This window comes from Diceros bicornis, chromosome 27 (assembly GCF_020826845.1).
Source record: "Diceros bicornis minor isolate mBicDic1 chromosome 27, mDicBic1.mat.cur, whole genome shotgun sequence".
Lineage (NCBI taxonomy): Eukaryota > Metazoa > Chordata > Mammalia > Perissodactyla > Rhinocerotidae > Diceros > Diceros bicornis.
The window spans coordinates 43,564,691-43,589,041 of NC_080766.1; the positions used below are offsets into that span (position 1 = coordinate 43,564,691).

The following is a 24,351-nucleotide window of genomic DNA, read 5'->3' on the forward strand; positions in this document are numbered from 1 at the left end:
TTGTAGTCTACAGTCAGCTCTTTCTCTTTTAAGAAGAAAAGTTGCAAGTGAACAAAGGGATATGTAATAGTATAATTTGGGGATAACACTGCAGGAGGTGACAAGAAGATTGCTCTTAAGGTTCCTTGTTCTTGTTTACCATGTTTTGATTGTAAAAGTATTTTTCATATTAAATATCACTTGTGTATTACTTGCTGAAGAAATAATACACTTTGGATAAATAAAAGACCAATTCTGATTAGAAATTTTGGTGTTTATCTCTTCTTCTGATGCTTATGTCTTAGTGGTATTTGGATGATTTGGTACAATAAGGGAATTTGAATATCTTCATAATTCCCTGTATGATCTACCCATTGCAGACCTTTCAGATTGCCCCGTCTTTTCACCCTTCAAGCTTATTAAACTTAGTCTCTAAGAGTTACAAACAACAAAGGAGAAGTCTAAATGAACCCAGTGGTATTGGATTGGAATCTGAGGTATTAGTGTGAACCCATGGTTGGATGGATGGATAGATAGATAGATGGATAGGTAGATAGATAAGTTCAGAAATATAGATGTATGTGTGTGTGAGGATTGGTACACATACATAGATTTCTTTGCTCTGTCCTCTGACAGGGCCTAGAAAAAATGATACCTCAGAGCAATGAGCGCACCCAGCACCAGGATCTTGGTTTCTTCCTCAAACTCATTTCTCCCATAAAAGGTGCCAGGGGTCCTTGTAGAAGTAGTTGATTCCAGGACTGGGGCAAGGAAAATTCAAGATGGACCTGGAATATCTTGTAGAACCAGAAAGTAAGGAAGCGCACAAAAAGAGATGGCGGTCCATTAAGAGAACGTAAGCACCACCTAAAGGAGCCTCCTAATGGCCAAAGCTGGAACAATTTGTGCAACATAATAAAGAACGACAGAATTGGATTTTAACCCGTGGAATAAAATTAATATCCATGAATCTACATAAATATAAACAAATCATTGGTTAAAGAAGTAAAAGGAGCAGAAGGTTCAGCTCTTCCACACAGAAGAAGAATGCCAATTAAATGTGTGTCTGGGATGGCAAGGGAGATGCCAAAGACAGGAGGGGGACTGGTGTGTTCCGTGCTGCGGGTAGGTCATGGAGGGTTTCCAGAAGTCACCCTGGCCTTCTCCCACTTCTCTCCGGTCTCCTCTCTGGGCATGCATAAGTGTTGACGTGTTGTGGTCATTGAGTGAATTTTCACTCGGCGTGGCACACGCGTTCCTTGTGATGCTGCATGCTCTTCTCTGTTGTAATCTTCAGTAGCTCCGTACTGTTTCAAAAAACTGATTGATGTTTTTGCCTGTTTTAAAACTTTTTTTTGGGTGAACAGGAGGAACTTGCCTTTGTTTTTGAGATGCTGCAGCAGTTTGAAGATGCCCTGGTGCAGTACGACGAACTGGATGCCCTGTTTTCTCAGTATGTGGTCAACTTTGGTGCTGGGGGTGAGTAGTGAAGTTTTTGAAGCAAATTCTTTTCTCAGTTTTTCCCACTTGTAAATAGTTTGGAAACTGCCATTTATTTAGCCAATGATTAAATCATCTTTTGTTGTTGTTTTTATGCAAATTATATGGGATATAGTCTCATGGTTCCTATAGGAAATAAAATGAGAATTAAGAATTAGTCACTTACACTTTTAGAAGAATCTTAAGTAATAAAATGTTTAAGAAGTTGTTTTTCAGGTACAAAGTGTCATTTCTGCAACTAGTGATGCTTCTGATTCTGTGGCTTCTTGCTAGCCTAAGATTGGGAATCTTTTACTTCTGTCACGAGGTCATCTTTGTAATATTTGAGTGTTCATTGCAGTGAGTTTTCTGTGACACCATTATAATGGGTGTTCATCTTTTTTTTAAGCTTTTAAACAATGTCTTAAATTCTTTTAGAAGTACAAAATTAGCACAACGAAACCATGTACAAAGAAAAAAGTTTATAATTGTCCTGTTTGTTGGTTAATACTTATTTTGATAGAAATGGCATCATTTTATGTAGACATTTGTCTGTAGCTTGCTGTTCTTATTAACAGCCCCTCACAGGCATCTCTCCGAGTTAACGGTATCAGGGTCTGAGTTATCTTTGTTCACAGCTGCATAATGCTTCCCCATGTGGGTTCGTTAGCATTTATGCAGCCATCCCTGGTGTTGGACATTTGGGTTGTTTCTGCTCCTGCCACCACAAGCAGTGCTGTCATAGACATGTTTTTGGGGCTTCTTTTTGAGAACCCTTGTCACAGTGTCTGAAGAAAGGAGTGATTTCAAGGAACCATAGTGTCTGCCAGAAAACTTACAGGAAAACTTGTGGGAGGTCCTGGGACAGTCAGCTTGAGCCGTGGACACTGTCCTTGTTCTGGAAATGATGATGGAATGTCACTGACTGAGTCGACTCCAAACCAATTTTTATGAAGTTCGGGTTTGCATCTCTTACTTTGCTAAGACGCAAATATAAACGTATAACCAAAGCAAAGTATTTACTAATTAAATACGAAAATTTTAGAAGAGGTAAAATTACATTTCTTACATTTTACATCTTCATACTATGTATATATATATCTTTTAAATATCTTACATATTTCTTATATCATATTTCACATAATTTGTTTGTTCTCTCAGTTTTAAAATAAATCTGGGGCAATTTAAAATCCAGAAGTGAGCCTGGACCACCTTTTGCAGCTAAATGATAAGATTGTTCATTTTTGTTCATTCTTACAACAAACACTTAGAGCCCACGCTGTGCCAGGCACTGTTCTAAATAGAATAGGAAGCAAAACAGAACCCCTTCCTTCATGGACTTTACGTGAAAGGGAAATAGGCACAGAAAAATACACATGTAACTTAAAGTCAGGCACTAATAATAACAAGTGCAGACTGCAGAAGAGGCTACGGGGAGGGGGCTGGAGTGATGGTAGGTGCTGTTTCATTTAGACAGGACAGTCTGGGAAGCTCTCTGAGGAGGTGGCATTGAACAGAGGCCTGAACGAAACACGGCAGTGAGCCAGCAGAGTCCTGAGGCTGGGGCACCGGCACAGGTCCCTGCTGGGGTAGGGGCTCTGAGGGCTAGGGGGCACCTCACTTAGTGTGCGCTTACACAGCTCTGAGCGTAACTTGATGGGTGAAGGGTGCCGTTAGTTGTAGTTGTCCCTTCAGATGTTTATAACGTCAGTAGGCCAATATTGAGTTGCTTCCTGATAGGAATGTAGAATGAAATGGTCATAATACCTCCTTTTTGGAGTGAGAAAAATAGATTAAAATTTCTTTTTCATAAAGATTGAATGACTTATTGTAGATTCTTATGTTTATTTTAAGATCATATTTGAGTCTTAAGATGATAAGTTAGAATTGGGGAGCCTCGTTGGGAATTTTTGACAGGCAAGAATTTTTTCCTCTCTGCTTCCTACAACTACCTCTTCCTTGTCCTTTCGTCTAGTAGCATGACTCAGGTAGTTGACATGGTTGAGTTAGAGACAGGCATGAGTCTTAAATAAGTAAGGAAACGTGTGGGACAAAGGAAGGCAAAAAAGCCTAGCATGGTCACATGAGCAGGCTGTCTCCAGCACCCAGGTAGAGGTGAGCCAGCAAGGCCTGCTCCAGCCCAGGCCTTGCACCTTTTCTCAGAGCTGACTGACCACAGAGCCTGAGGTCTCTCTGACCCCTTCACCTGTCAGACTCTGATTGCTTCCTGCCCTGTTCATGACGTTCTGGGCACGTACAGTGGTGTGCCTTGTGGCCTATCCCTGCTCTCATCATCAAATGCCCAGTACTAAGTGGGTGTGCTTGTGGTAACTACCCCAGCCCTGCTCACTAGACCAGTTCCACGCCAAACCAAGGGGGTGGGCCAGCGGTTAGGGAGTAGCTGGTGGTTAAGCTGCCCCTTGGTCCATGAGGTCTCAGTCCTGAGCAAGACTCGCAGAAGGTGAATCTTAGTCAGTGCCTTTCATGATGTGTGTTTGTTTAGATGGTGCCAACTGGCTGACTTTTTTCTGCCAGCCGGTGAAGAGCTGGAATGGATTGATCCTCCGAAAGCCCATAGATATGGAGAAGCGTGAACTGATACAGAGGCAAGAAGCTACCCTGTTAGATCTGCGCAGTTACCTGTTTTCTCGCCAGTGCACCCTGCTCCTCTTCCTGCAGAGGCCGTGGGAGGTGGCTCAGCGCGCCCTAGAGCTGCTGCACAACTGTGTGCAGGAACTGAAGCTTTTAGAAGTGAGTCGTCTATTTTCCCAATTTACCCATTGCTTGATTGTTCAAACAGAAAACTCTGAACCTTGAAATCCCAGGCATTGAACTGTTTGTGCTTAGGACAGTGTTTTCTTTTTCTGAATGTCCTTAATTTTTAGTATATTATTTGTGTAGTTACTCTTTACATTGATTAATTAATTGCTCAAAAATATAATTTCTACTCTCAGCGTCGTGGAGTTCATGTTGGCCCAGAGTAAGCTTCTTAGATCGGTTTCTTAATATAATTTCCTAAGGTGACTTTGGCTTATTCTATGGGAGCTGGTTTTCACTGATGAAGATTACTCACCTCATGGTCATGCAGAATTAGGTTTTGTAGGTAGACATTTATTTTATTTGAGGACTGTCTTTTCGTTTTGCACGAAAGCATGCAGGTAACAATGTGAGTGGCATACAGCAAACTGTGCCACATTAATTAGTAGCACGAAGTTTAATGAAGGGACATTGTGAATATGTGTGTGCATGTGCGTGTGAAAGAACCAGTTAGTGAGGCTTTAAGTTGTTTATCTGTAGGAAATATTTGCCTTTAAAGATCAATTCACCCCAGGGCTCCTGAGCTCCTTTACTCCCATGGAGTCATAAGCATTTGAGTGAGGTCAGGGAACGTCGACGGCTGTCTAGTCTGCGGCTGTCTAGTCTGCGGTTCTCACCTTTGTTGTTCCAGTGACCTCTTTACCCAGAAAAACGCATATGGGCACATACCAATGCTACATGTAACTTCAGAAGATTCATAGACACCCACACCCCCAGTCCCCTGGTTACGGCCCAAGCGAGTGTCTGGTTCCATTTTACAGATGAGGAAAGTGGGTCTGGAAGTGGTTAGATAACTGACCCAGTGACGTAACTAGTCCCAGAATCCAGATCATTGGAGCCAGGTTAGTGTCCTTTCTCTTGTACTCCTCCCCAGGGGCATCGGTCTAAAGGTCTTACAGTGCAACTTTACCACATTAGCTACACCCTTGGTAGGGGTAGTCTTTCCGAACATAGTAACGTCTATTTTGTGTACCCTAGAATACTAAATAACAGACTCAACACTTAGTTTGAAATAATCTTAAGAGATGTAGACTTTTTTTTTACCCAAATGAAGAGAAATTATTTTAGTTAATTTCTTTTTTTTTTTTTTTTTTTGTGAGTAAGATCAGCCCTGAGCTAACATCCATGCCAATCCTCCTCTTTTTGCTGAGGAAGACTGGCCCTGAGCTAACATCTGTGCCGATCCTCCTCCGCTTTATATGGGACACTGCCACAGCATGTCCTGACAAGTGGTGCATCGGTGCGCGCCCGGGATCCGAACCCAGGCTGCCAGCAGCGGAGTGCGTGCACTTAACCACTACGCCATGGGGCAGGCCTCAATTTTAGTTAATTTCTAAACGAGAAATGCCTAGCCTAGCTGAGTCACAAACTCAAGAATTTAAGAATTTTTATCAAATTATTTTTCTTGCCTTAGATGTCTAATCAAGCAAGTGAGGAAAAATAACGATATTCTTTTGGCTCCCTCTGAGTAGATTTAGATAGTCTGCTTTGGCTACTCCTGTCCAACTGGACAGATGCACGGGGCTGGGAGGTAACCGTTCATTAATAGGACAGGGCTGTCTGTGTTCACGTGTGTCTAGAGATTTTACGTAATTTAGAGCTTCGGTCTTATTAGTGGATTGGGGGACAATTGGGGTGTGTATTAGAATCCAAGCAGTTCACACTTGGCACTTTCAAATTGGGAGAACCCACCTGGGAGGGTTTATTGGGAGTGCTGTTGCTCAGCTTGGGGCAGGTGTGGGAAACCACGGGGGTGGAGCAGAGCCAGTCCTGTTAGTGCTGGGCCCAGCCCGTCACAAAGTCAAGGGTTTAAGAGTCTTCTCACTTACTTTTTCTTGCCTTAGAAAGTTGACTAGTCACAGCATGGCCTCCAGCCTACAGAGAGGAGAGGGAGCATTGCCAGAGCCAGGCCGAGAGGATTGTCTTGAAGGGCTAGGCCCTCCTGGTGAGGGGCCGCTGGTCCTGCAGGAAGGAGCCGCACATCTACAACCACTTCCCTCTCCCCCTTCCCTCTGATCTCCTGCAGGCACTCTGGAGGCTGGGAGGCGAGGGAGCTGTTGACAGCAGCGGGGAGAGTGTGGAACGTACGTCTGGGAGGCCAACCAGGGACGTGCAGTATAGAGTGGGAATAGTGATGCCTTTTCCTCTGATGTCATTGCTCGCTAGTGATTATCCCACCCTGGATCCCTTCTCCTTCCGGTGTGTCTGGACTGCAGGTGGGCTGTGGGAGAGCATGCGTGCTGGCTCCCTTATTCGCCTTCTCTTATCAGCTTTCCCCGCACACAGTGGGTTCTTCTGCTCGTCTTAGCTTGTCTCCTGAGTTCTGTAACACCTCTGGCCATTGTAGAAGTGGACAGACCCAGGTCCATTATTACCCTTTTGGCTGGAAAGAGAGACGTGCAAGTAACATGTGCCTCGAGGATGCCTGTGGCTGAAGGGCAGCATGTCAGCGTGCTGTAGGTGGACCCTCTGGTCTCACGCTCTGGTGTGGGAGTGCACTGAGGGCTTTTTAAATGCTTCCTGTTGTTGTAGGCACTTCACATCCATTGCGATGTTTTCTCCCCTGGCTCTTTTCTCTCTGAATGAAATGGTCCTCGTCATCTAGATCTTTCCTTGAGTGGAGGGTATCCCCTCTTTTCATTACATTGGTTGCGCTTCTTTGGACTGTTCCGGTTCTGCTATGTCCCTTTTAGATGAGTTGACCAAAGCTGAATGCGGAGTTCCAGGAGGACACCCCACCCACTGTTTCCTTTCTGTCTCTCTCCTTCCTGATGATCCAACTGCTTGGTCCCTGGCCCTCACGCTGCACCAGCTAGCTGTCACGTGTGACCGCGCTGTCACTCGTGTCTCCACGCGTCAGCACAGCGGACGAGGCAGCTGGGCCTCTTGGGTATGCCGTGCCTGTTCAACTGCCTGGGGCTCGGGGTTGCTGCCCTCCTCTCTCGGACTCGCTGTCCAGGGACGGGCCTGTACAGTCCTCACAGGCTGTCTTGCTCTCCTGTGTGACCAGCACTGACCTGAGTGCAGTTCACTGGCAGGGCTCCACTGGTGACTTCTTTTTCACTTCAGCGGTGTTTTCCTCTCTTGTACCAGCAGTTTGACTCGAGTCTGGTCATCAGGTGTCCTCTGTGAGGGTCAGATTTTAGGAAGATAGCTAGCACAGAGGCTGGGAGGGTGGGCACTGGAGCCAGCCTGTCTGCCCTCAGATCCCAGCCCTGCTTCCCACTGAGACCTTGGCTGACTTACCCTCTGAGCTGTTTTTCCATCTGTGAAATGGGGCGAACCAGTAGCTGCCATTTGGGTTGTGAGGACCTGTGAGGTAATGTGTCCAGGGAGCTTAGCACAGTGCCTGGCCTGTCGTCAGCCTTCATACAAGTTAGGTCTTAGCATGACCTTCCTATTAATGTCTTCTTGAGTATTTTCTTTCAAAGGATGGAGACTTCTGTGTAAACTTAGGTATCAGCATTCTCATGAGACTATAGAGGTTATGTGATACTTGAAGCATGAAATTATTCCCTCAACTTTCTCATCTAAGATTCTTCCTGTAGGTTGGTGTTTTGGTGGGCAAGGCTTGTTATATCTTAAAGTTTTACAGTTGGCAATTAACTTGAAAAGTTTATGCTTAGAGTTTCTTTTAAATGTTTGTGGAAACGTTCAAAATTCTAAAGACTCAAAATTATTTACTTTTTCTGTGCATTTGATTCTACTCTCAAAAATAGACTCATTTGCCTGTGTCTGGGCTAGCTTCCTCTTGGATTGTTTTCTTATTCACGTCAGTGGCCGGAGGCCGGTGTTGAGCTTTGGGTTCTGGCACACAGGGCCGAGGTGGCTTGCAGTGGTGCCATCCCCGGCCGTGGGCAAAGCTGTGGGGATAGTGCCTAGGGACTCAGGCAGCTGCAGGCTGGGCCGCGTGTGGTTCTTTCAGGGTTACGCTTATGTTTGTTAATCCGTTTTTAAGCCCAAAGCCTAAGTATTGCAACCATTTTGTGCACTTCTAATTGTGACATTTCTTTAGCAGACAATGCCATACATGTTTACTTTCGTGGCTTGTAAAGCATGTGCTGTAACTTCCTGGTTGATTTATCGGTTGATTTAAAGTACCTTCTTTGAGAGAAGGAGGCAGTGTGCTGGCCAGATGCCATGGGAACAAGCCCCACCTTTGTGGTAGGGCCTGGAGTCACACCCCGGGGTGCCAGTTAAGAGCCTTGGGCCAGCTCCCCTGATTGAAAATATGGAAAAATGGAAATGTACCTGCCTTGCATAGCTGTTAGGGATTAAGAAGTAACATCCATAAAGTTAGACCAGTTTTGTGTGAGTTCAAATGACTCCATTGCAGAGTATTTCTTTTTTTGGTACATTTAAAAATTTTCCCTCCATTTACCAAAAGTTGGATGTATTCCCTGTATAAATTTGGAAAATAGAGACAAATATACGGAGGGAAATGTTATTGCTTAGTGTAACAGCGAGAGGTTCCCTTTTTGGTCCGTGGCCTTTCTGTCCACAGGGGAACTGCATTCTGTTTAATCAGTCCTGTTGTGAACACTTGGACTGTTCAAAATTCTTTGCGATTATAGCCGTGTGTGTCTTTGTACATCCATCTTTATATGATGTGTTTGTACAAGTAGAATTGCTAGATCAAGGATACACATGTTTTTAAAGCTCATTAGTATATATTGTCAAATTGCCTTCCAGAAAGATCTTCCCATTCTCAGTTATAGTAGCAATGCCTGTTTTCCTGCATCTTTGGTAAGAAAAAAAGTAACATGTGTATATATTTTAATCTTTACCAAATTGGTAAGTAGAACAGTGTAAGGAAGATACATTCTAGAAGACCATTATATGTTCATCACATCAACTGCCCAAATGATTTTTTTTAATGTGTTCATCTCAGTACTGATTTGTTTTTTATCAGCTTACGTTCTGATTATGTTTGCACACAGGGTAGGCCAAGAAGGAGCAGGCTCCTCAGGGTCGCAGAGAGCCACCCGGGCTAGAGACTGACCAGAGCCATGCACAGAGGCCGTCCCAGCCAGTTGGCCAGTTTGTGAGCAGAGGCCATGTGTGGTAGAAGCTTCCAGGTTAAACCGGAGGGCGTAGATGAGGCCTGTGACCCAGGCTGGCCAGCTGGGATTGGTGTTCTGAGGTTGGGGCCCTGCAGAGGACTAAAGCAGAGGCGTAGCTGAGGAATGCTGCTCGGGGTCACTGAGTGCTTGCTGTGTGCCAGACCCTCTGCTGGGCTCCTCCGTGGGCAGGCGGAGGCTGTTGTGTGACCTTGAACCAGGAGGACCTGCACTGGAAGAGCGGTAGGAGTGGCAGAAGGAGGTAAATGTGAAGGGTGTTGCTGGGGCAGAACGGTGAGAGTTGGTGGCTCTCAGGAAGAGGGAAAAGGGTTAGAGAAGAGGGCTGCCAGGCATCACTGAGGAGACAGGTGATTGCCTGCCAGGCACCGTAGTGAATGCGGGGCTGGGGCACAGGGTGCACAGATGAGAAAGAGACTGGTCCCACTGCCCTCAGGAAACCCACAGAAGAGGGCACTGAGCCGGCTGTGCACGCAGGCCCTCAGCACACTGCTGCCAGGCAGTGAGAGGAGTGTTCAGGAGAGGAGCAGCCTCAGGAGGGAGGCAGCTCTGCATGGACGCTGAGGGTCGGTTGAGGAGGCATTTACGTGGTGCCTAGTCCATGGGAGGGAAGGTTTCTTGCCATGCTCTTGTATGAGCCAGGTTTTCAAAGATTCATTCATTCAGCAAATGTTCACTGAGTGCCTGTTTTGTGCCAAGCAAGCATGTATTCTAGGCACTGCATTTTTAGCAGAGAGCAAGACAGACCAGACCCCCGCCCTGTGGAGCTTCCGTTTTAATGGAATGAGTAGGCTGAGGAAGAATTCACCAGGTGGACATTGGCTCAAGGTGACAAGTGTGAGAGTGTATTTCAGGCGGCGAAAATTAGGTCATATTTAAGGAACTGTAAAGGAACTTAGTCTTGCTAGAACTTAAGGGGTGAGGCAGGGCTTTGAGGTAAGCTTACAGAGGACCTGGGAGCCAGATTTTGAAGGGAGGTTAGAAGGTCTTTGTATGTCATCTCGAAGGTTGGGTTTTGTTCCCTAGCTAGTAGGGTGCCATTGTTAGGTTTGAAGCTGGGGTGCCGTGAAAGATGTTAGGACCTGGCGAGACGAAGGGCAGAGAGAAGCGAAGCATTAGATGGAGGCAAGGAAAAGAGTTAGAGACTTCTGCCATAACCCAAGGGAGAAAGGATGAGGTTCAGGACTAAGGCAGTTGGGGTAGGTTTTTTTTTCAGAAGGATTTTTTTTTTTTTTTTTTTTTGTGAGGAGATCAGCCCTGAGCTAACATCCGCCAATTCTCCTCTTTTTTTGCTGAGGAAGACGGCCCTGGGCTAACATCTGTGCCTATCTTCCTCCACTTTATATGGGACGCCGCCACAGCATGGCTTACCAAGCAGTGCGTCGGTGCGCGCCCGGGATCCGAACCAGCGAACCCCGGGCCGCCGCAGCGGAGCGCGCGCACTTAACCGCTTGCGCCACCGGGCCGGCCCCTCAGAAGGATTTTTTTTATTTTTAAACTTTATTTATTTATTTTTCCCCCCCAAGCCCCAGTAGATAGTTGTATGTCATAGCTGCACATCCTTCTAGTTGCTGTATGTGGGACTCGGCCTCAGCGTGGCCGGAGAAGCGGTGCGTCGGTGCGCGCCCGGGATCCAAACCCGGGCCGCCAGCAGCGGAGTGCACACACTTAACTGCTAAGCCACGGGGCCGGCCCTGGGGTAGGTTTTAAAAAAATAGATTCAAGAAAAATTTATTCGATGAATAAATGGTTCTGAGTCAACTGAATATTTATATGTAAAAATAAATGTTGATCTCACAGCGTATACAATTTTAGGTTGAATTTTGATCTAAACAAGAAAGCTTCTAGAAGGTAATATGGGAGAATATCTTCATGATCTTGAGGTTAGCAAATATTTCTTAAGCAGGACTAAAAGGCACTGCCCATAAAGGAAGAGGGTGATAAACTGGGCTACGTGAAGATCGAATCTTCTCTTCATCAGCAGGCACCACTGAGTGAGTGGAAGGCAGGCCACAGAGTGGAGGACTAGCTGCAGGGTGTGTGGTCAAGGACTCGCACCCAGAGTCTGTGAAGACCTCCCGCAGATCACTTAACAAGACTGATAGATCGTGAAAAAGAGGCAAAGGAAGATATCCAAATGGGCAATAAGCGTATGAAAAGATGCTTAATCCCATTAATCATAGTGAAATGCAAACTAAGACCACAACAGAATACCACACACCCCCCCAGAATGGCTGAAATTGAGAGGCTTGACAAGTGCTAGTGAGAGGGTGGAGAAGCTGGAACACCTTCATTGATGAGGAGACGGTGGCTTGGCGCCCCCACTTTGGAAAATTGTTTGGCGGTATCTGCTGGAGCAAAGCACACATCCCCATGACCTAACAGTCCCACCCCCGGTGTCTACAGAACCTGCACGTGTGTGTGCCCAAAGACGGTGCAGAAAGGCTCGTGGCAGCATTAGTCGTAATTGCTGGAAACTGGAAATAACCCAAATGTCCATCACACACAAGGGATACGGTTACTGCGATGCGTTCAGACAGCAGAAGAGCATAAAGCAGTCAAAATGAATGGACTGTAGTGGATGAATCGTACCAACATAAAGTCGAGCTAAAGAAGTCAGACCCCAGAGAATGTGTAGGTTTTGATTCCGTGCATACAAAGTTCAAGAGTAAACAAAAGCAGTCTGCTGTGAGGCGTCCGGCCAGTGATGGTTCTCGAAGGGGACAGTGACTGGCAGGGAGCTGCAGAGTCCCTGCTCTGCGGCAGCTGTGATGCTCCAGTGGCAGGGTGGGCACCTTAGGCTTCACTAGGACGCCGTGTTTTTGAGTTATTTGGGTAATATAAAAGGTGTAGGTTTAACAAAAGAAAGAATAAAAGGAATGTCTTTAATTTTAGGCTTGGAAAATGGTGCCGTTTACTCTTGCCGTTACTAACAATACCAGTATAAGAGAGGAGGGGCTTTAAGAAAACTCAAAATTATAGTATATTAAGAAATGAGTTTAAAAGGTCTGTTGTTCACAAAAGAGGTTCTCCACATGGCCCAGAAGCCTATGGAAAGGTGCTCAGCGTCCTTCTCGTTAGGGAGTGTGAGTTGTTAAGAAACGCTGAGACCTGGTTCTGAACCTGGTTCCAAAGGAAGTGACAGAGCTGTGGCTCTGCTAGGCGAGCTCGGCCCTCGGAGTGCAGCAGAGGCTCCCTCTTCGTCGGGTTTGGGCGGCAGGGGGTTCTGGGCCTGGTGGCTTTCAGAGGGACACAGGCTGCCCCCACCTGCAGACGTGTGGCCCCCCAGGTGAGACCATGCGGGTCACCTGGCTCTCCTGGCATGTTTGCTGAAGTGCGTGCGTCCCACATGGGCTGCCTCTCAGGAGCCCGGGGCTGACGCTCCTGGGTTGGCTTGCTGACGTGGGCTCGCCATCACTTGAGCAGGTTTAAAACCACTTCCAGTGGGTACTCGTCACCGTGGCTGTAGAACAGCCACTCTTTTCCAAAGTGTATGGGGCTTTAAAAAAATTCTCAACTTCTACCGTGATGGATAAAATAACATTAAAAAGATTGACAATACCAGATGTTGGTGAGGAGATAGGACAATTGGAACTTGCCTGTGGTGATACAGGCGCAAATTTCTACAAGTACTTGGGAAAACTGTGGCAGTGTCTGCTAAAGCTTAAACACGTGCCTGTCCTGTGACCTGGCGGTCCCATTCCTAGGTGTGTTCTCAAGAAAATGAGGCCAGCTGGAAGACAAGCATGGGCATGTTCAGAGGAGATTGTGAACTAGCAGAGGATCTGACTTTGGTTGATTTCCTGGCTCTGTTTCCCTGGAAATAGACAAAGTTGGTGCAACTATGTAACCAGGCAACATGGCTTATGATCAGATTGCCTTTGATGAGTGGGTTGTGTCTGGACTGGGAGACTGCAGACACCTGTTGGTGAGGGCATGCCCAAGGCCCCCCTCCGTGGCAGCTCTTGTAACTGTCCCCTCGCTGTACCTGCAGCTGTTAAGGAGATGGTGGCTCCCATGGGCCACGAGGCTTTGAGAGAGACCAGCGCCAAGCTCTCCTCCTTGCACAGCTGCTGCTGGGGTTCTTGCGGGAGGGGGCACCTGGTGCTGCCCACCGGTGTCCCCCTGGGTGGTCTGTGCACAGGGGAGTGGGGACTCTTCTGAGTCTGAGAAGGCTCCCTCCCCAGAGAGGAGCAGCATGGCAAATAGTTTTATCCAAAGTAGCCAAACCCTGAAAACAACCGAAACGCCTGTCAACAGGAGGATGGATAAATAAACTGTGGCATAGCACAGAAAGATATAATACCCAGCAGTAAAGAAGACCCAGCTGTGATAGACTCAATGAGGTTGAATCGCAGTGACATTGAGCTGAACAAAAGGAGCCGTATACAGAAGAGCTCGTGCTGTGTGATTCTGTTTGTGTGAAGTTCAACAGTCAGGCAGAGTTCAGTGGTGGTGACAGAAGTCAGAATAGCGGTCCTTTTTGGGGTGGGTGTTGACTGGGAAAAGGGGCTCGAGGGAACCTTCTAGGATAATGGGAATGGTTTGTTTCTTGATTTCAGTGGTGGTTACATATGTAAAAATTCATTGAGCTCTAAACTTAGGATTTCTTCCCTTTACATACCTCACTATATGTATTTTGTAACTTATGTTTTTAAAGCAATGAAAAAAATATTAGTACAATTAAATTTTAAATAAATTTGTTTCACTAAAATGTCCAAAAGCCTTAGTTAACCCACTTCTGAAGTTCTGGGCTGCCATGGAGCTCGGCTCTGTCAGGCCTTTGGAGTGGGGAGAGAAGGCACAGGATAGCTGGTCCCTTGGCGGGGTTTAGTTGCGGTTTGGTTGGGAGCCAAGACAGACACACACACAAGTAAGTAGCAATGTAGGAGATAAATGGCACGTGAAGCAGCTGATCAGAGGGTGTCATAGACGCCATGGGACATACCAATTAATAGGCAGATGTCTTTCAGTAAAAACTAAAATTTAAAATGGTGTGCAATAGGAAATGTAGGACAGTAGTCTCTGACGATAGAGTCCACCAGAACACTCCAGTCACTGAGCAGGACTTGTGGTAGAAGCCAGAGCAGTGCGGGGAGCCGTAAGCACTGTCAGTGGTGTGGGTGCCCAGAGGAGGGGCTGGCTGGGGGTCCCCTGGGCAGGACTGGGGGAGGATTCAGGTTTCAGTTACAAAACAAACACAGTAATAGGATAGAGCACCGTGAGTCACAGGGCACACCTTTGTTCTTTGTCTTGCATCTGTGGGCACCTGCCTCCTATTTCCTCTTCCTGCTGGCTTTGCCCTTCTCCAGGTTGGAAATTGAAAATTCAGTAGCGGCCAGTGGCTGCCCCTAGATTTTCTTTTTTTACCCCTAGAAAAGCTGCTGCTAACTGATTCTGCTACTTTTTACACACTATTTGTCAAACTTACCAAAGTGATACTTGCTCTTTGCAGAAAACAAATATACCAAGAAAACATCTATTCCCTAATCTTTCCACAAAGTGATACCACTCTTCACCTCATGGTGTTGTCTCTGTAGATTCCTTCCACGCGTGCATGTGTGCCATACAGGTCCATTGCTCTTGGCTCTCCGCTGGTTTGGAGAGCGGCCCAGCACCCAGGGGTGCAGCCACCCTGATCCCAAAAACCGGCCGCTGTACCCGGCCGCTTGTCCCCGGCAGCTCCAGGGCTCCCCACCACAGCACTCCCTGCTCTGACTCCTGGGTTTTCTCTTTCCCCCTTCTTGGGTTCGTCTGAATCAGAAGTCTCTTGACCTGAAGCACTGTGTACAGCCCTGCTTGGTGCGCATCCCCCGTTCTCCCTGACAAATAAGCAGTGTGTGCCTGAGGAGAGGCGGCGTGGTTAGCAGAAGTTTCCATAGAATTGGGTACCTGTGATGGTGGTGTCTTATGAGGGGAAAGTACCCAGATGGCCTGGCACCTTGGAACCTAGCGGTCCCGAGAGGTGAGGTCAGCCCACTCAGAGCCCACCCTGGTTTGACTGGGGAGGGAGGAATGGGCTCTGTCCAGGGTCCCAAAGCTGCGTCCTGCCGACCAGCTCTTCTGTGCGTCCCTTTGGGTGTGGTCCATTGTCTGGCGAGAAAGTTGTACCACTTGATGAAAGTAGCTTCTGAGCACATAATTTTTTTTCTATGCTGGTTTTTCTTTTCAAAGGATCTAAGTAGTTGATCTCCTTTTTCAAAGACTGGGCAACGTAGCTTTTATGGGAACATTTAACAGGACTCTCCAGTTCTTTCCACTTGGCTCTGCGTCCTGTTATTTGTGCTCACGTGTATTGAAGGAGTCCTTACATAAGTTAGTTTCATCCGCATTATCAGCGCTTCACTTGTCAGCTGATGTCGAATTACTTCTTAAGTTTCCATTTTGAATGATACCAATTAACATACCTTACCAAAACTGGGATACAGTGTAGAATACCTCATGATATTAGTGCCACCGAAACACAGTCAACACTGCGAAGTGTAAGTGCTAAGATGCCATTGATTGTGGGAGACACTCCTATTTCAGAGATGCTCAAGTGTGAAAAAAAGTGCATCTTAGAACCAGTAATGTACAGTAGATGCTTTTGTATTTCTGATAATATGACATTATTTTTTTAGTGGAAAGGCTCAAATATATACAGAAGTAGAAAGGATAATATAATGAACTTCTGGGTACCCGTCACCAGCTACAGCAGTCACCAGCCAAGGCGTGGCCAATTTCTGACTTCATCTGTGTCCCTGTCCACTTTCCCCTGGATTATCTTTCGGGCAAATCCTGGGCATCATGTTTTATTCGTGTGTAAATATTTCAGTGTGTATCTCTAAGCAACAGGAGCTCTTTTTTACAAACATAATCACACTTAAAAAAATAGGAATTACTGTTAATTTTTTTTAGGTGTGATTATGTTTGTAAAAAAGAGCTCCATTAACAGTAATTCCTAAATATCACCTAATAGCTACTTAATATTCAGATTTCTAGTATTGAACATGATCTTTCTGAAAGGTGACCAAGTTGTCATCTGATGAAGGTCATCCCTTCCTTCATAATCTGTGTTCTTTAAACTGGGATGTGACCAGTTCTCAAACTTAGAGTAAGTGATGATAGTCAGCCTTTCTGTAGGCTTCTTTCCTTAATAAGGTTTTTAAAATATATTATTGAAAGTTATGTCCCTGCCAAGGCACTTATTATCATCAGAAATGTGACACCCAATAATACATTGGGACCCAGATCACTCCTTTCCTCCCCATAGGTGAGTGGCTGTCACTATGGTTACCGTCCCCTTTCTCTCCTGTGGCTGTGCAGGTGACAGCGCCATTAGATTGGGGAGCTGCTTGAATGTGTGGATTTGGGTGCTTTCCCTGAGCGCTGTCCTCACGTGCCCGCACTTGTCCCTTCCCAGGTCTCTGTCCCGCCCGGCGCTCTGGACTGCTGGGTGTTTCTGAGCTGTCTGGAGGTGTTGCAGAGGATAGAAGGCTGCTGTGACCGGGCGCAGATAGACTCGAACATTGCCCACACTGTGGGTTTATGGAGCTATGCCACGGAGAAGGTAACTGCAGCTGAATGCAGACGTGTGCATTGTCCTGGGCTGTGCTCCAGGGCGGGCAGGCGGAGTAAGCTGTGTGGAGGAGTGCTGTTCACTTAGTCAGCACACGGGCGATGCTTGGTACTTTAGGGTGTGACCAGTAGCAGCCATGGACGAGATGCTTCCCTACGAGTAGTGCTTTATTCAACAGAGAGGGAGCACTTGCTGTGCTTGTGCTAAAGGCTGGTTCTATGCCAAGAACTGGAGAGAGAGGATACAGAGAAGGGCGAAGCTTAGAACGATGTGTAGAAATGCAGGGTGGCCTCTGCTCCAGTGGCTGATGGCTGGCCCATGTGTGCAGCAAGATGGCCTGCTGGGGTCGGGGTGACGGGGCAGCAGATTGAGTGGGAGACCTTGAAAGCTTGGGAGAGTGTAGGTAGGTGAATAGTGTAAACTGAGAATTACCAACCTCAGAGCCACTCTGAGAATTATTGTGTAGAGTAGGTGTGGGTTTGAGATTACTCCAGTAAGATATATTTTTATATCTAGATAAAAATCATTTGGATAGGAGAGCTAAATTTCTTCTAGATTCTATTTAGATTTTAATTTTTATATTTAAATTTATAAATTCGCTCCTTAGTCTAATGGCAAATTAATTGAAATTGTGGGTTTATCTTAACAGCTAAAGTCCTTGGGCTATCTGTGTGGACTTGTGTCAGAAAAAGGACCCAACTCAGAAGACCTCAATAGGACAGTTGATCTTTTGGCGGGTTTGGGAGCTGAGCGACCTGAAACAGGTACTTTCTGAGATGTCCCTGTGCAAGTGGTACAGTGGAGAGGAATGAAAATGTTGGTTGTAACCTGGCACATGGCAACTCAAGTTCTGACAGTGTAATTACTCACTGTTTGGGAAATTATACTCATTGTTAGCTGACCAGATTAATACACAGGATGTTTTACCTTTTAATAACATAAAGAAATGTTAGAAATAGTGTAAGAAATTGGAAGGATTTTTAAAAATGTGCCTGAGTTTCTCATAGGCTTGAATGAGCTGATCATGACTTTTAACAGCCCATGTGAAGATTAAATGCACCAGTCTCCCTCTGAATGACAGATGATCTGTTTTTCTAACAATATGGCCAGATAAATCCTTTTACTTAATAAATTACTCCTGGGACTTGGAAAGGAGCATTACTAATTCGTTTAGGTACAAATATAATGATGAATATGATTAGCAAAACTGTTGCTAAAGTAAAGAATATGTAATGAACTGAGAGGACTCCTGCTAAGTTGAATAAATTTGAAAGGGAAAATGTGTAATATTTATATTGCACTGTTTCAACTTGAGGCCACCTCAGATCATTTTGGAAGTAGTTTAATTCATTGGACGATTTGTAATACGTATTTTTAAAAATTGTAGTCTTAATCAAAGATAAAAGTATTACATGAGGTAATATATTAATCGGACAAGAACACAAGTGACAAGATAGTTTCGGTCAGCACGGCCGTGTTTATCATCCACAAGCGTCAGATGGAGGCAGCTCCGGGGCATTGAGGGTGAATGTGAACTCACATGACTGGACGTAGTAGAGATCAATAAGGACTCTTACTTCTCTTCCTTTAAGCCAACACAGCTCAGAGTCCTTATAAGAAACTCAAAGAAGCGTTATCATCGGTAGAAGCTTTTGAAAAACACTACTTAGTAAGTATTACAAATGTTACCCATCTACGTGGCAGAAAACTTGTCTCTAGAAGGCTACGCTGCTCTGTAACCTTCTGAGTGGGGAGTGAGCTGGTCTTTGGGGCCTCCTTCTTGTTGGCCTTTTACGTTTCTTTGGTACCCTAGGGAGTTGTGGATGAAACCTGGAATAGTTGTTGTTCATCAAATGTTTATTAGTATCCGTGGTGCCATAATTAGGCATAAGAGCATCTTTGGATATTTATAATTTTGTTCAAAATGGTATTGCTCACTCAATAGAATAGAAATTGTAAGAAAGGATAATGAATGGTTTTCTATGTACACAGGAATAATTTGGACTTGAACAGAGCTATTGTGCTTGATTTTAAAGGATTTAGATTTGGGAGAGACCTTAGAAAGCAATGTAGGTAGAAGCTTGGTGGATCAACTTTGTTCTAAAGTCACAGTTAACTCAGGAGCGTTTGATGGTAGACTGTGATAGTGTTCCTGTTATCCAAAAATATTAAGATAAAAATATTAAAAATGTAACCCCACATATGGAAAGTACTTCGAAGAGTTAAATCTTCTCTGCCTGCTGAGTTCGTATTTCTTTTATGATGCTTCATAATTTATATACAAGTTAATGGCTTTGTATAAATCGTGTATTACGTAAAAACTCAACACGAAAATAGATGCAAAGTAAAAAATAATGTTACATTAATTAATAAGGAATTCTTTTGCTTCAGCTTTGGGTAAGTAAATGTAGAATTTGTCTAGCATTAAAATTAAAGAACAGAATTATGTGGTTTTTTACTTTTCCACAGGATTTGTCCCACGCTACCATTGAAATGTATACAAGTATTGGGAGGATTCGATCTGCTAAGTTCGTTGGGAAGGATCTGGCAGAGTTTTACATGTAATTGATTTTTAACTTTTCTTTGAATTTTAAACATGTCATACATGTAATAAGAGACGATTTGTTATGTATGGAGTTAATACGAAGTGTACATAAATTTGTAAAGTGAAAAATGTAGAATCTGTTAACCAATTTTTTTTTCAGTTTCTTCTGAAAACCAAAAGGAGAGATTTCAGCTGTTACCCTTAATGGCTGTTATTGATCTTTGAATTTCTTTTATTTAATTAAATTAATTTACTGAACTTATATAATATGTTATATGGATAATATTATATGTAATATATGTATTACAATTAAACTTAGTTAATTAAAGAATTATGAAGAACTGTTGAAGAATCTACATCCAATGGCAAGTAAATTGGAGTATAGATCCTGAAACATTCTGTCCTGCAGTTTCTCTGGTTTGTGCCGCGTGCCTCCTGGGACGAGTGAAAGCCTGGAGGTCAGGGACGTCAGGTGGCTGCATGTATTGCGTCCACGAGAGGGAGAGGGTTTGTAGCTGACTGAGAGATGGTGCATACAAATACTACAGACACTTCCAGTCTAGCTCCAGCTTTGGAGTGGAATTCCAGAGAAAAGACTAAAAACCTAGCATATTTCTCATGTGTTTGATAAAATCAGCTTATCGAAGAGAAGAACCCTGGCTGGCAATGTAATTGCTCTTTCAAAGCACTGGAAAGAGATATAAATTATAAGGGAAAAGATGTTTAAGTTTTCTCGAAAACAATGTGTGTTTGAAATGATATCTTGAAATTTATAATTAATGAAGTAATTTCATTAGATGAAACAAGAAAAAATAATTTTAACTGATTGAAGTGGCTGCAAAGAGATTCATAGATCATCTAAGCAAACTTGCTAGTTTTCCAAATGTGGTTGGAGCAGCTAGCCAGTCACACAACTAGTTAATGGCAGAGTTGGCTAGAATTTGGCTCTCTTGAGTCTCCGTCTAGTGTATCTAAGGCATAAGTTATTAGTTAATGGAGCAAAGAAGCCATATTCTCAGATGCTGTGAGTTGAGACCACCCACACGCTAGTCCCTTCGGCTGGTTGGTGCAGTGAGATGACGCTGGCCTGCTAATCGGTGACTTGGGTCCTGGTTCCAGCTTGGCCACAGACTAGGTGGGTGAACACTGGCCTCCGTCTCGAGGGCTGGATGACGAATGGTCTGTAGACTCCCTTCCAGCTCTAGAATGAAGAATCTTCAGCTAGAGAGAGTAAGTAAAGAAGTATTGAAGGTTCTGGCCCCTTTAAAAAGCGGGTAGGAGAGGACCATAAAAGTCTAGAAAAACCAATGCACCAATTTGATAGGTTTAAAATTTATTTGAGAATTTGAGAACTCTGATTGCTTCAAGAGTAGGGTAGTGAAAGCTGGCATGTCTTCCAAGGACGCCTAGAGAGTGAGTGCTTATTTAGTGTTGGCCTTTGTCCCGTGAACTCAGTAGTCCCAGCCCTCTGGGGAAGGCCAGGGCACCCATGTTGTCACAGAGGCTTCAGCAAGCTCTCATTAATTGTGCTTTAAACTTTGTTTTATTCTAAACGTCTTGAAGGTTTAAATTGGGATTGGGAAGATCTTCTCTTGGGTGATATGTGTTGCTATTTAAATTCTTCATAGTTCTCTGTAAATCTCTGAACCTGCTCAGTGCTGTTTGCCTGAGTTTCCGAGTCGGCCCAAGCTCTCCTCTCTGTTGGGCCATGTGGACTACCTGTCTTCCATAGGTAGTGTAGCACCGAGCCCAGATCTCGTCGCTTCCTTGATAACCAGCTGTGTACCTGTGGACAGATCCTTCACCTTCTTTTGCCCTTGGCATTCTTATGTGTCAGCTTGAAATAGTGAACGACGCCCTTACTTTCTTATCCTGAGATTCAACTAGGAAGGTTCTTGGACTAGTGTATGATGCCAGGCAAACAGTGTATGGGAGATTATCCCCATGAGCCCATTTCTCAGGTCCAATTACATATTCCTAATTTAGTACCCTTTCTCATACCAGGGCACTGGTCAGAGAAGGACTGTCTAAAGATGGTACAAATGTCATGGTGTGGGGTTGCGAAGGGTGGAGGGCAAGTCATGAAGATTATGTCTAAGTTTATTGATTATCATGAACCATAATCCAAGCTTCTGTTTGTTGATTGCAAGGAGGAAAAAGTTGCCACAAAAGGCAGAAATGTATCTTCAAGGAGCCTTGAAAAATTACCTGGCTGAGGGCTGGGCTCTACCTATCACACACACAAGGAAGCAACTAGCCGAATGTCAGAAACACCTGGGACAAATTGAAAAGTATCCTTTAAGTTTAGTATTTTCATGAAATAGGAAAATCGCTTTCTGTTTGTACAGCAGCAATACCTACAGTTGAGTGTTTAATTAACACCTAACAATTAGGAGAGAAAAATCCCACCTTATACATAAGTACTGTGTCGAATATAAGGTAAATGCCTAGTCAACGTATTTGATCTCTTTTTGAGTTCCTAATAACTTAAAATAAAAGAAGAATCTGCATTGGGCTGCACTCTGGGGTCTCTGGGGCCGTGGAAGCCGTCTGCGCACAGTGCCCTCAGCGTGAGGTCCTCTCTCCAGGCCCCTTGACTCTGTACTCCAGCTACCTTCAGACCAGTAGCCTTTTAGCGAGCGATCGCCACTTATCTGAAGAGGAACGGAAATACTTCTGCCGAGAGATACTCAACTTTGCCAGCCAACAGCCAGCCAGCCCAGGTAAGACTAATTTTTAAAACTTTTTATTATGAAAATTTTCAAATATTACAGAAAAGTAAAAAGAATGATACAATGTATGCTAACCACCTAGGTTCAACAATTGTTAACATTGTGCTGCTGTGTAGCAAACGTGTATCTGTATCTTTTTACTTTTTTCTTTGTGCTGAACTTCAAAGCAACTGCAGACCACGTGTACCACTTTACCCTGAAACAGTTTAGCGTGCCTCTTCTGAAAACAAGGGCGGTCCCCTAACCACCCCAAAGAAGGAACAGGGTTCTAACTTCAGCTACTAAGTGGCCCATATTCAAATCTCCCTCATTGTCTGAAAAAATGTTTTCATAAATTATTTTTAGTAGAGTCCAATCAGAGATCATGTATTGTGTTTGATTATGTCTCAATTCTTTTTTAATTTAGAATAATTCTTCCCATCTCTTTTTCTTAAGACACTGACTGTTTTTAATATAACAGCTTTATTGTGATAGAATTCACATACCATTTAATTCCCCCATTTGCAGTGTACAATTCAGTGGCTCTTGGTATATTCACAGATATGTGCAGCCATCACCACAGTCAATTTTAGAACATTTTTATTACCTCAATAAGAAACCCCATACTTATCTCCTCCCAACCTCCCTCCAGTCCCTGGCAACCACTAATCTCCTTTCTGTCCCTGTAGATACCTATTCTGGATATTTCATGTAAATGGAGTCACACAGTATGTGGTCTTTTGTGACTGGCTTACTTCACTCCACGTGGTGTTTTCAGGACCCATCCATGTTGTAGCATGTCAGTACTTCATTCCTTTTTGTGGCCAAATGGTACTCCGTCGTGTGGCTGGAGCACATTTGTTTATGTCCTCGTCAGTTGTTTGGCGTTTGGGTTGTAAGACAGCGACTTTGTGAAGACACTGAGCCAGTTGTCTCATAGACTCTGCCCCACCTGCTGGGACCCGCTGGCGCTTCCTCGTGGGAGCACCCACAGGAAGGCAGACCTGAAAGGCTTAGATTCAGGCTAGCTGCTTTGGCAAATATACTTTATAGACACTGCAGTGTGGTAAGATTAAATCATTGTACCATTTAGTTCCTTGTGTTTAGTTTATCAAGAAGAGCACTTATTTAAAGTAGTTACTGTCTTGATCAGCTCAGGCTGCTATAACAAAATGCCACAGACTGGATGCTTAAATAACAGACATTGATTTTCTCACAGTTCTGGAGGCTGGATGTCTGAGATCAAGATGCCAGCAGGGTTAGTTTCTGATGAGGCCTCTCTTCCTGATTTGTCCTGTGTGGCAAGGAGAGACAGAGATAGAGAGAGAGGGGGAGAGAGACAGAGACAGAGAGAGATACAGAGACGGGGGGAGAGAGAGATAAAGAGGTGGGGGAGAGAGAAAGATAGGGAGAGAGAGACAGAGACAGAGAGGGGGAGAAAGAGAGACACAAAGAGAGAGAGGGAGAGAGAGACAGAGGGGGAGAGAGAGATAGTGGTGGGGAGAGAGACAGAGAGAGAGAGGGGGAGAGACAGAGAGGGGGAGAGAGACAGAAGGAGAGAGAGACGGGGGGAGAGAGACAGAGACAGAGTGAGAGAGAGAGACACAGACAGAGAGGAGGGAGAGAGAGATGGGGGAGAGAGAGACTGACAGAGAGAAGGGGAGAGAGAGAGGGAGAGGGGGAGAGAGAGACAGAGACAGAGTGAGAGAGAGAGACAGACAGAGAGGAGGGAGAGAGAGATGGGGGAGAGAGAGACTGACAGAGAGAAGGGGAGAGAGAGAGGGAGAGGGGGAGAGAGAGACAGAGGGAGAAGGGGACAGAGAGAGACAGAGACAGAGAAGGGGAGAGAGATGGAGAGAGAGACGGGGGTAGAGAGAGACAGAGACAGAAGGGGAGAGAGACACAGACAGAGAGGGAGAGAGAGATGGGGAGAGAGAGAGAGACAGGGAGAGGGGGAGAGAGAGACAGAGACGGAGAGGGAGACAGAGAGGGAGAGAGAGACACAGAAACAAAGAGGGGAGGGGAGAGAGAGACGGAGACAGAGAGGGAGAGGGAGAGACAGAGAAAGAGCTCTCTCTCTCTGGTATCTCCTCTTATAAGGCCCTCATGACATCATCTAAACCTAATGCTCTCCTAAAAGGCCCACCTCCAAATACCATCACATTGGGGGTTAGGGCTTCAACT

General features: G+C 45.0%; 1 protein-coding gene across 3 annotated transcripts in view; it reads left to right on the plus strand.

Moving 5' to 3' along the window:
- TRAPPC10 (trafficking protein particle complex subunit 10) overlaps positions 1 to 24,351 on the plus strand; it is an 88,716-nt gene that overhangs the window by 40,594 nt on the left and 23,771 nt on the right. For all 3 annotated transcript variants that reach the window (XM_058523209.1, XM_058523208.1, XM_058523210.1), the window contains 8 exons: positions 1,347 to 1,458; positions 3,962 to 4,209; positions 16,756 to 16,902; positions 17,561 to 17,675; positions 18,504 to 18,580; positions 19,381 to 19,472; positions 21,607 to 21,747; positions 22,067 to 22,179. In XM_058523209.1, the coding sequence (XP_058379192.1) occupies positions 1,347 to 1,458; positions 3,962 to 4,209; positions 16,756 to 16,902; positions 17,561 to 17,675; positions 18,504 to 18,580; positions 19,381 to 19,472; positions 21,607 to 21,747; positions 22,067 to 22,179 (1,045 nt within the window). The remainder of the gene's footprint in view (positions 1 to 1,346; positions 1,459 to 3,961; positions 4,210 to 16,755; positions 16,903 to 17,560; positions 17,676 to 18,503; positions 18,581 to 19,380; positions 19,473 to 21,606; positions 21,748 to 22,066; positions 22,180 to 24,351) is intronic.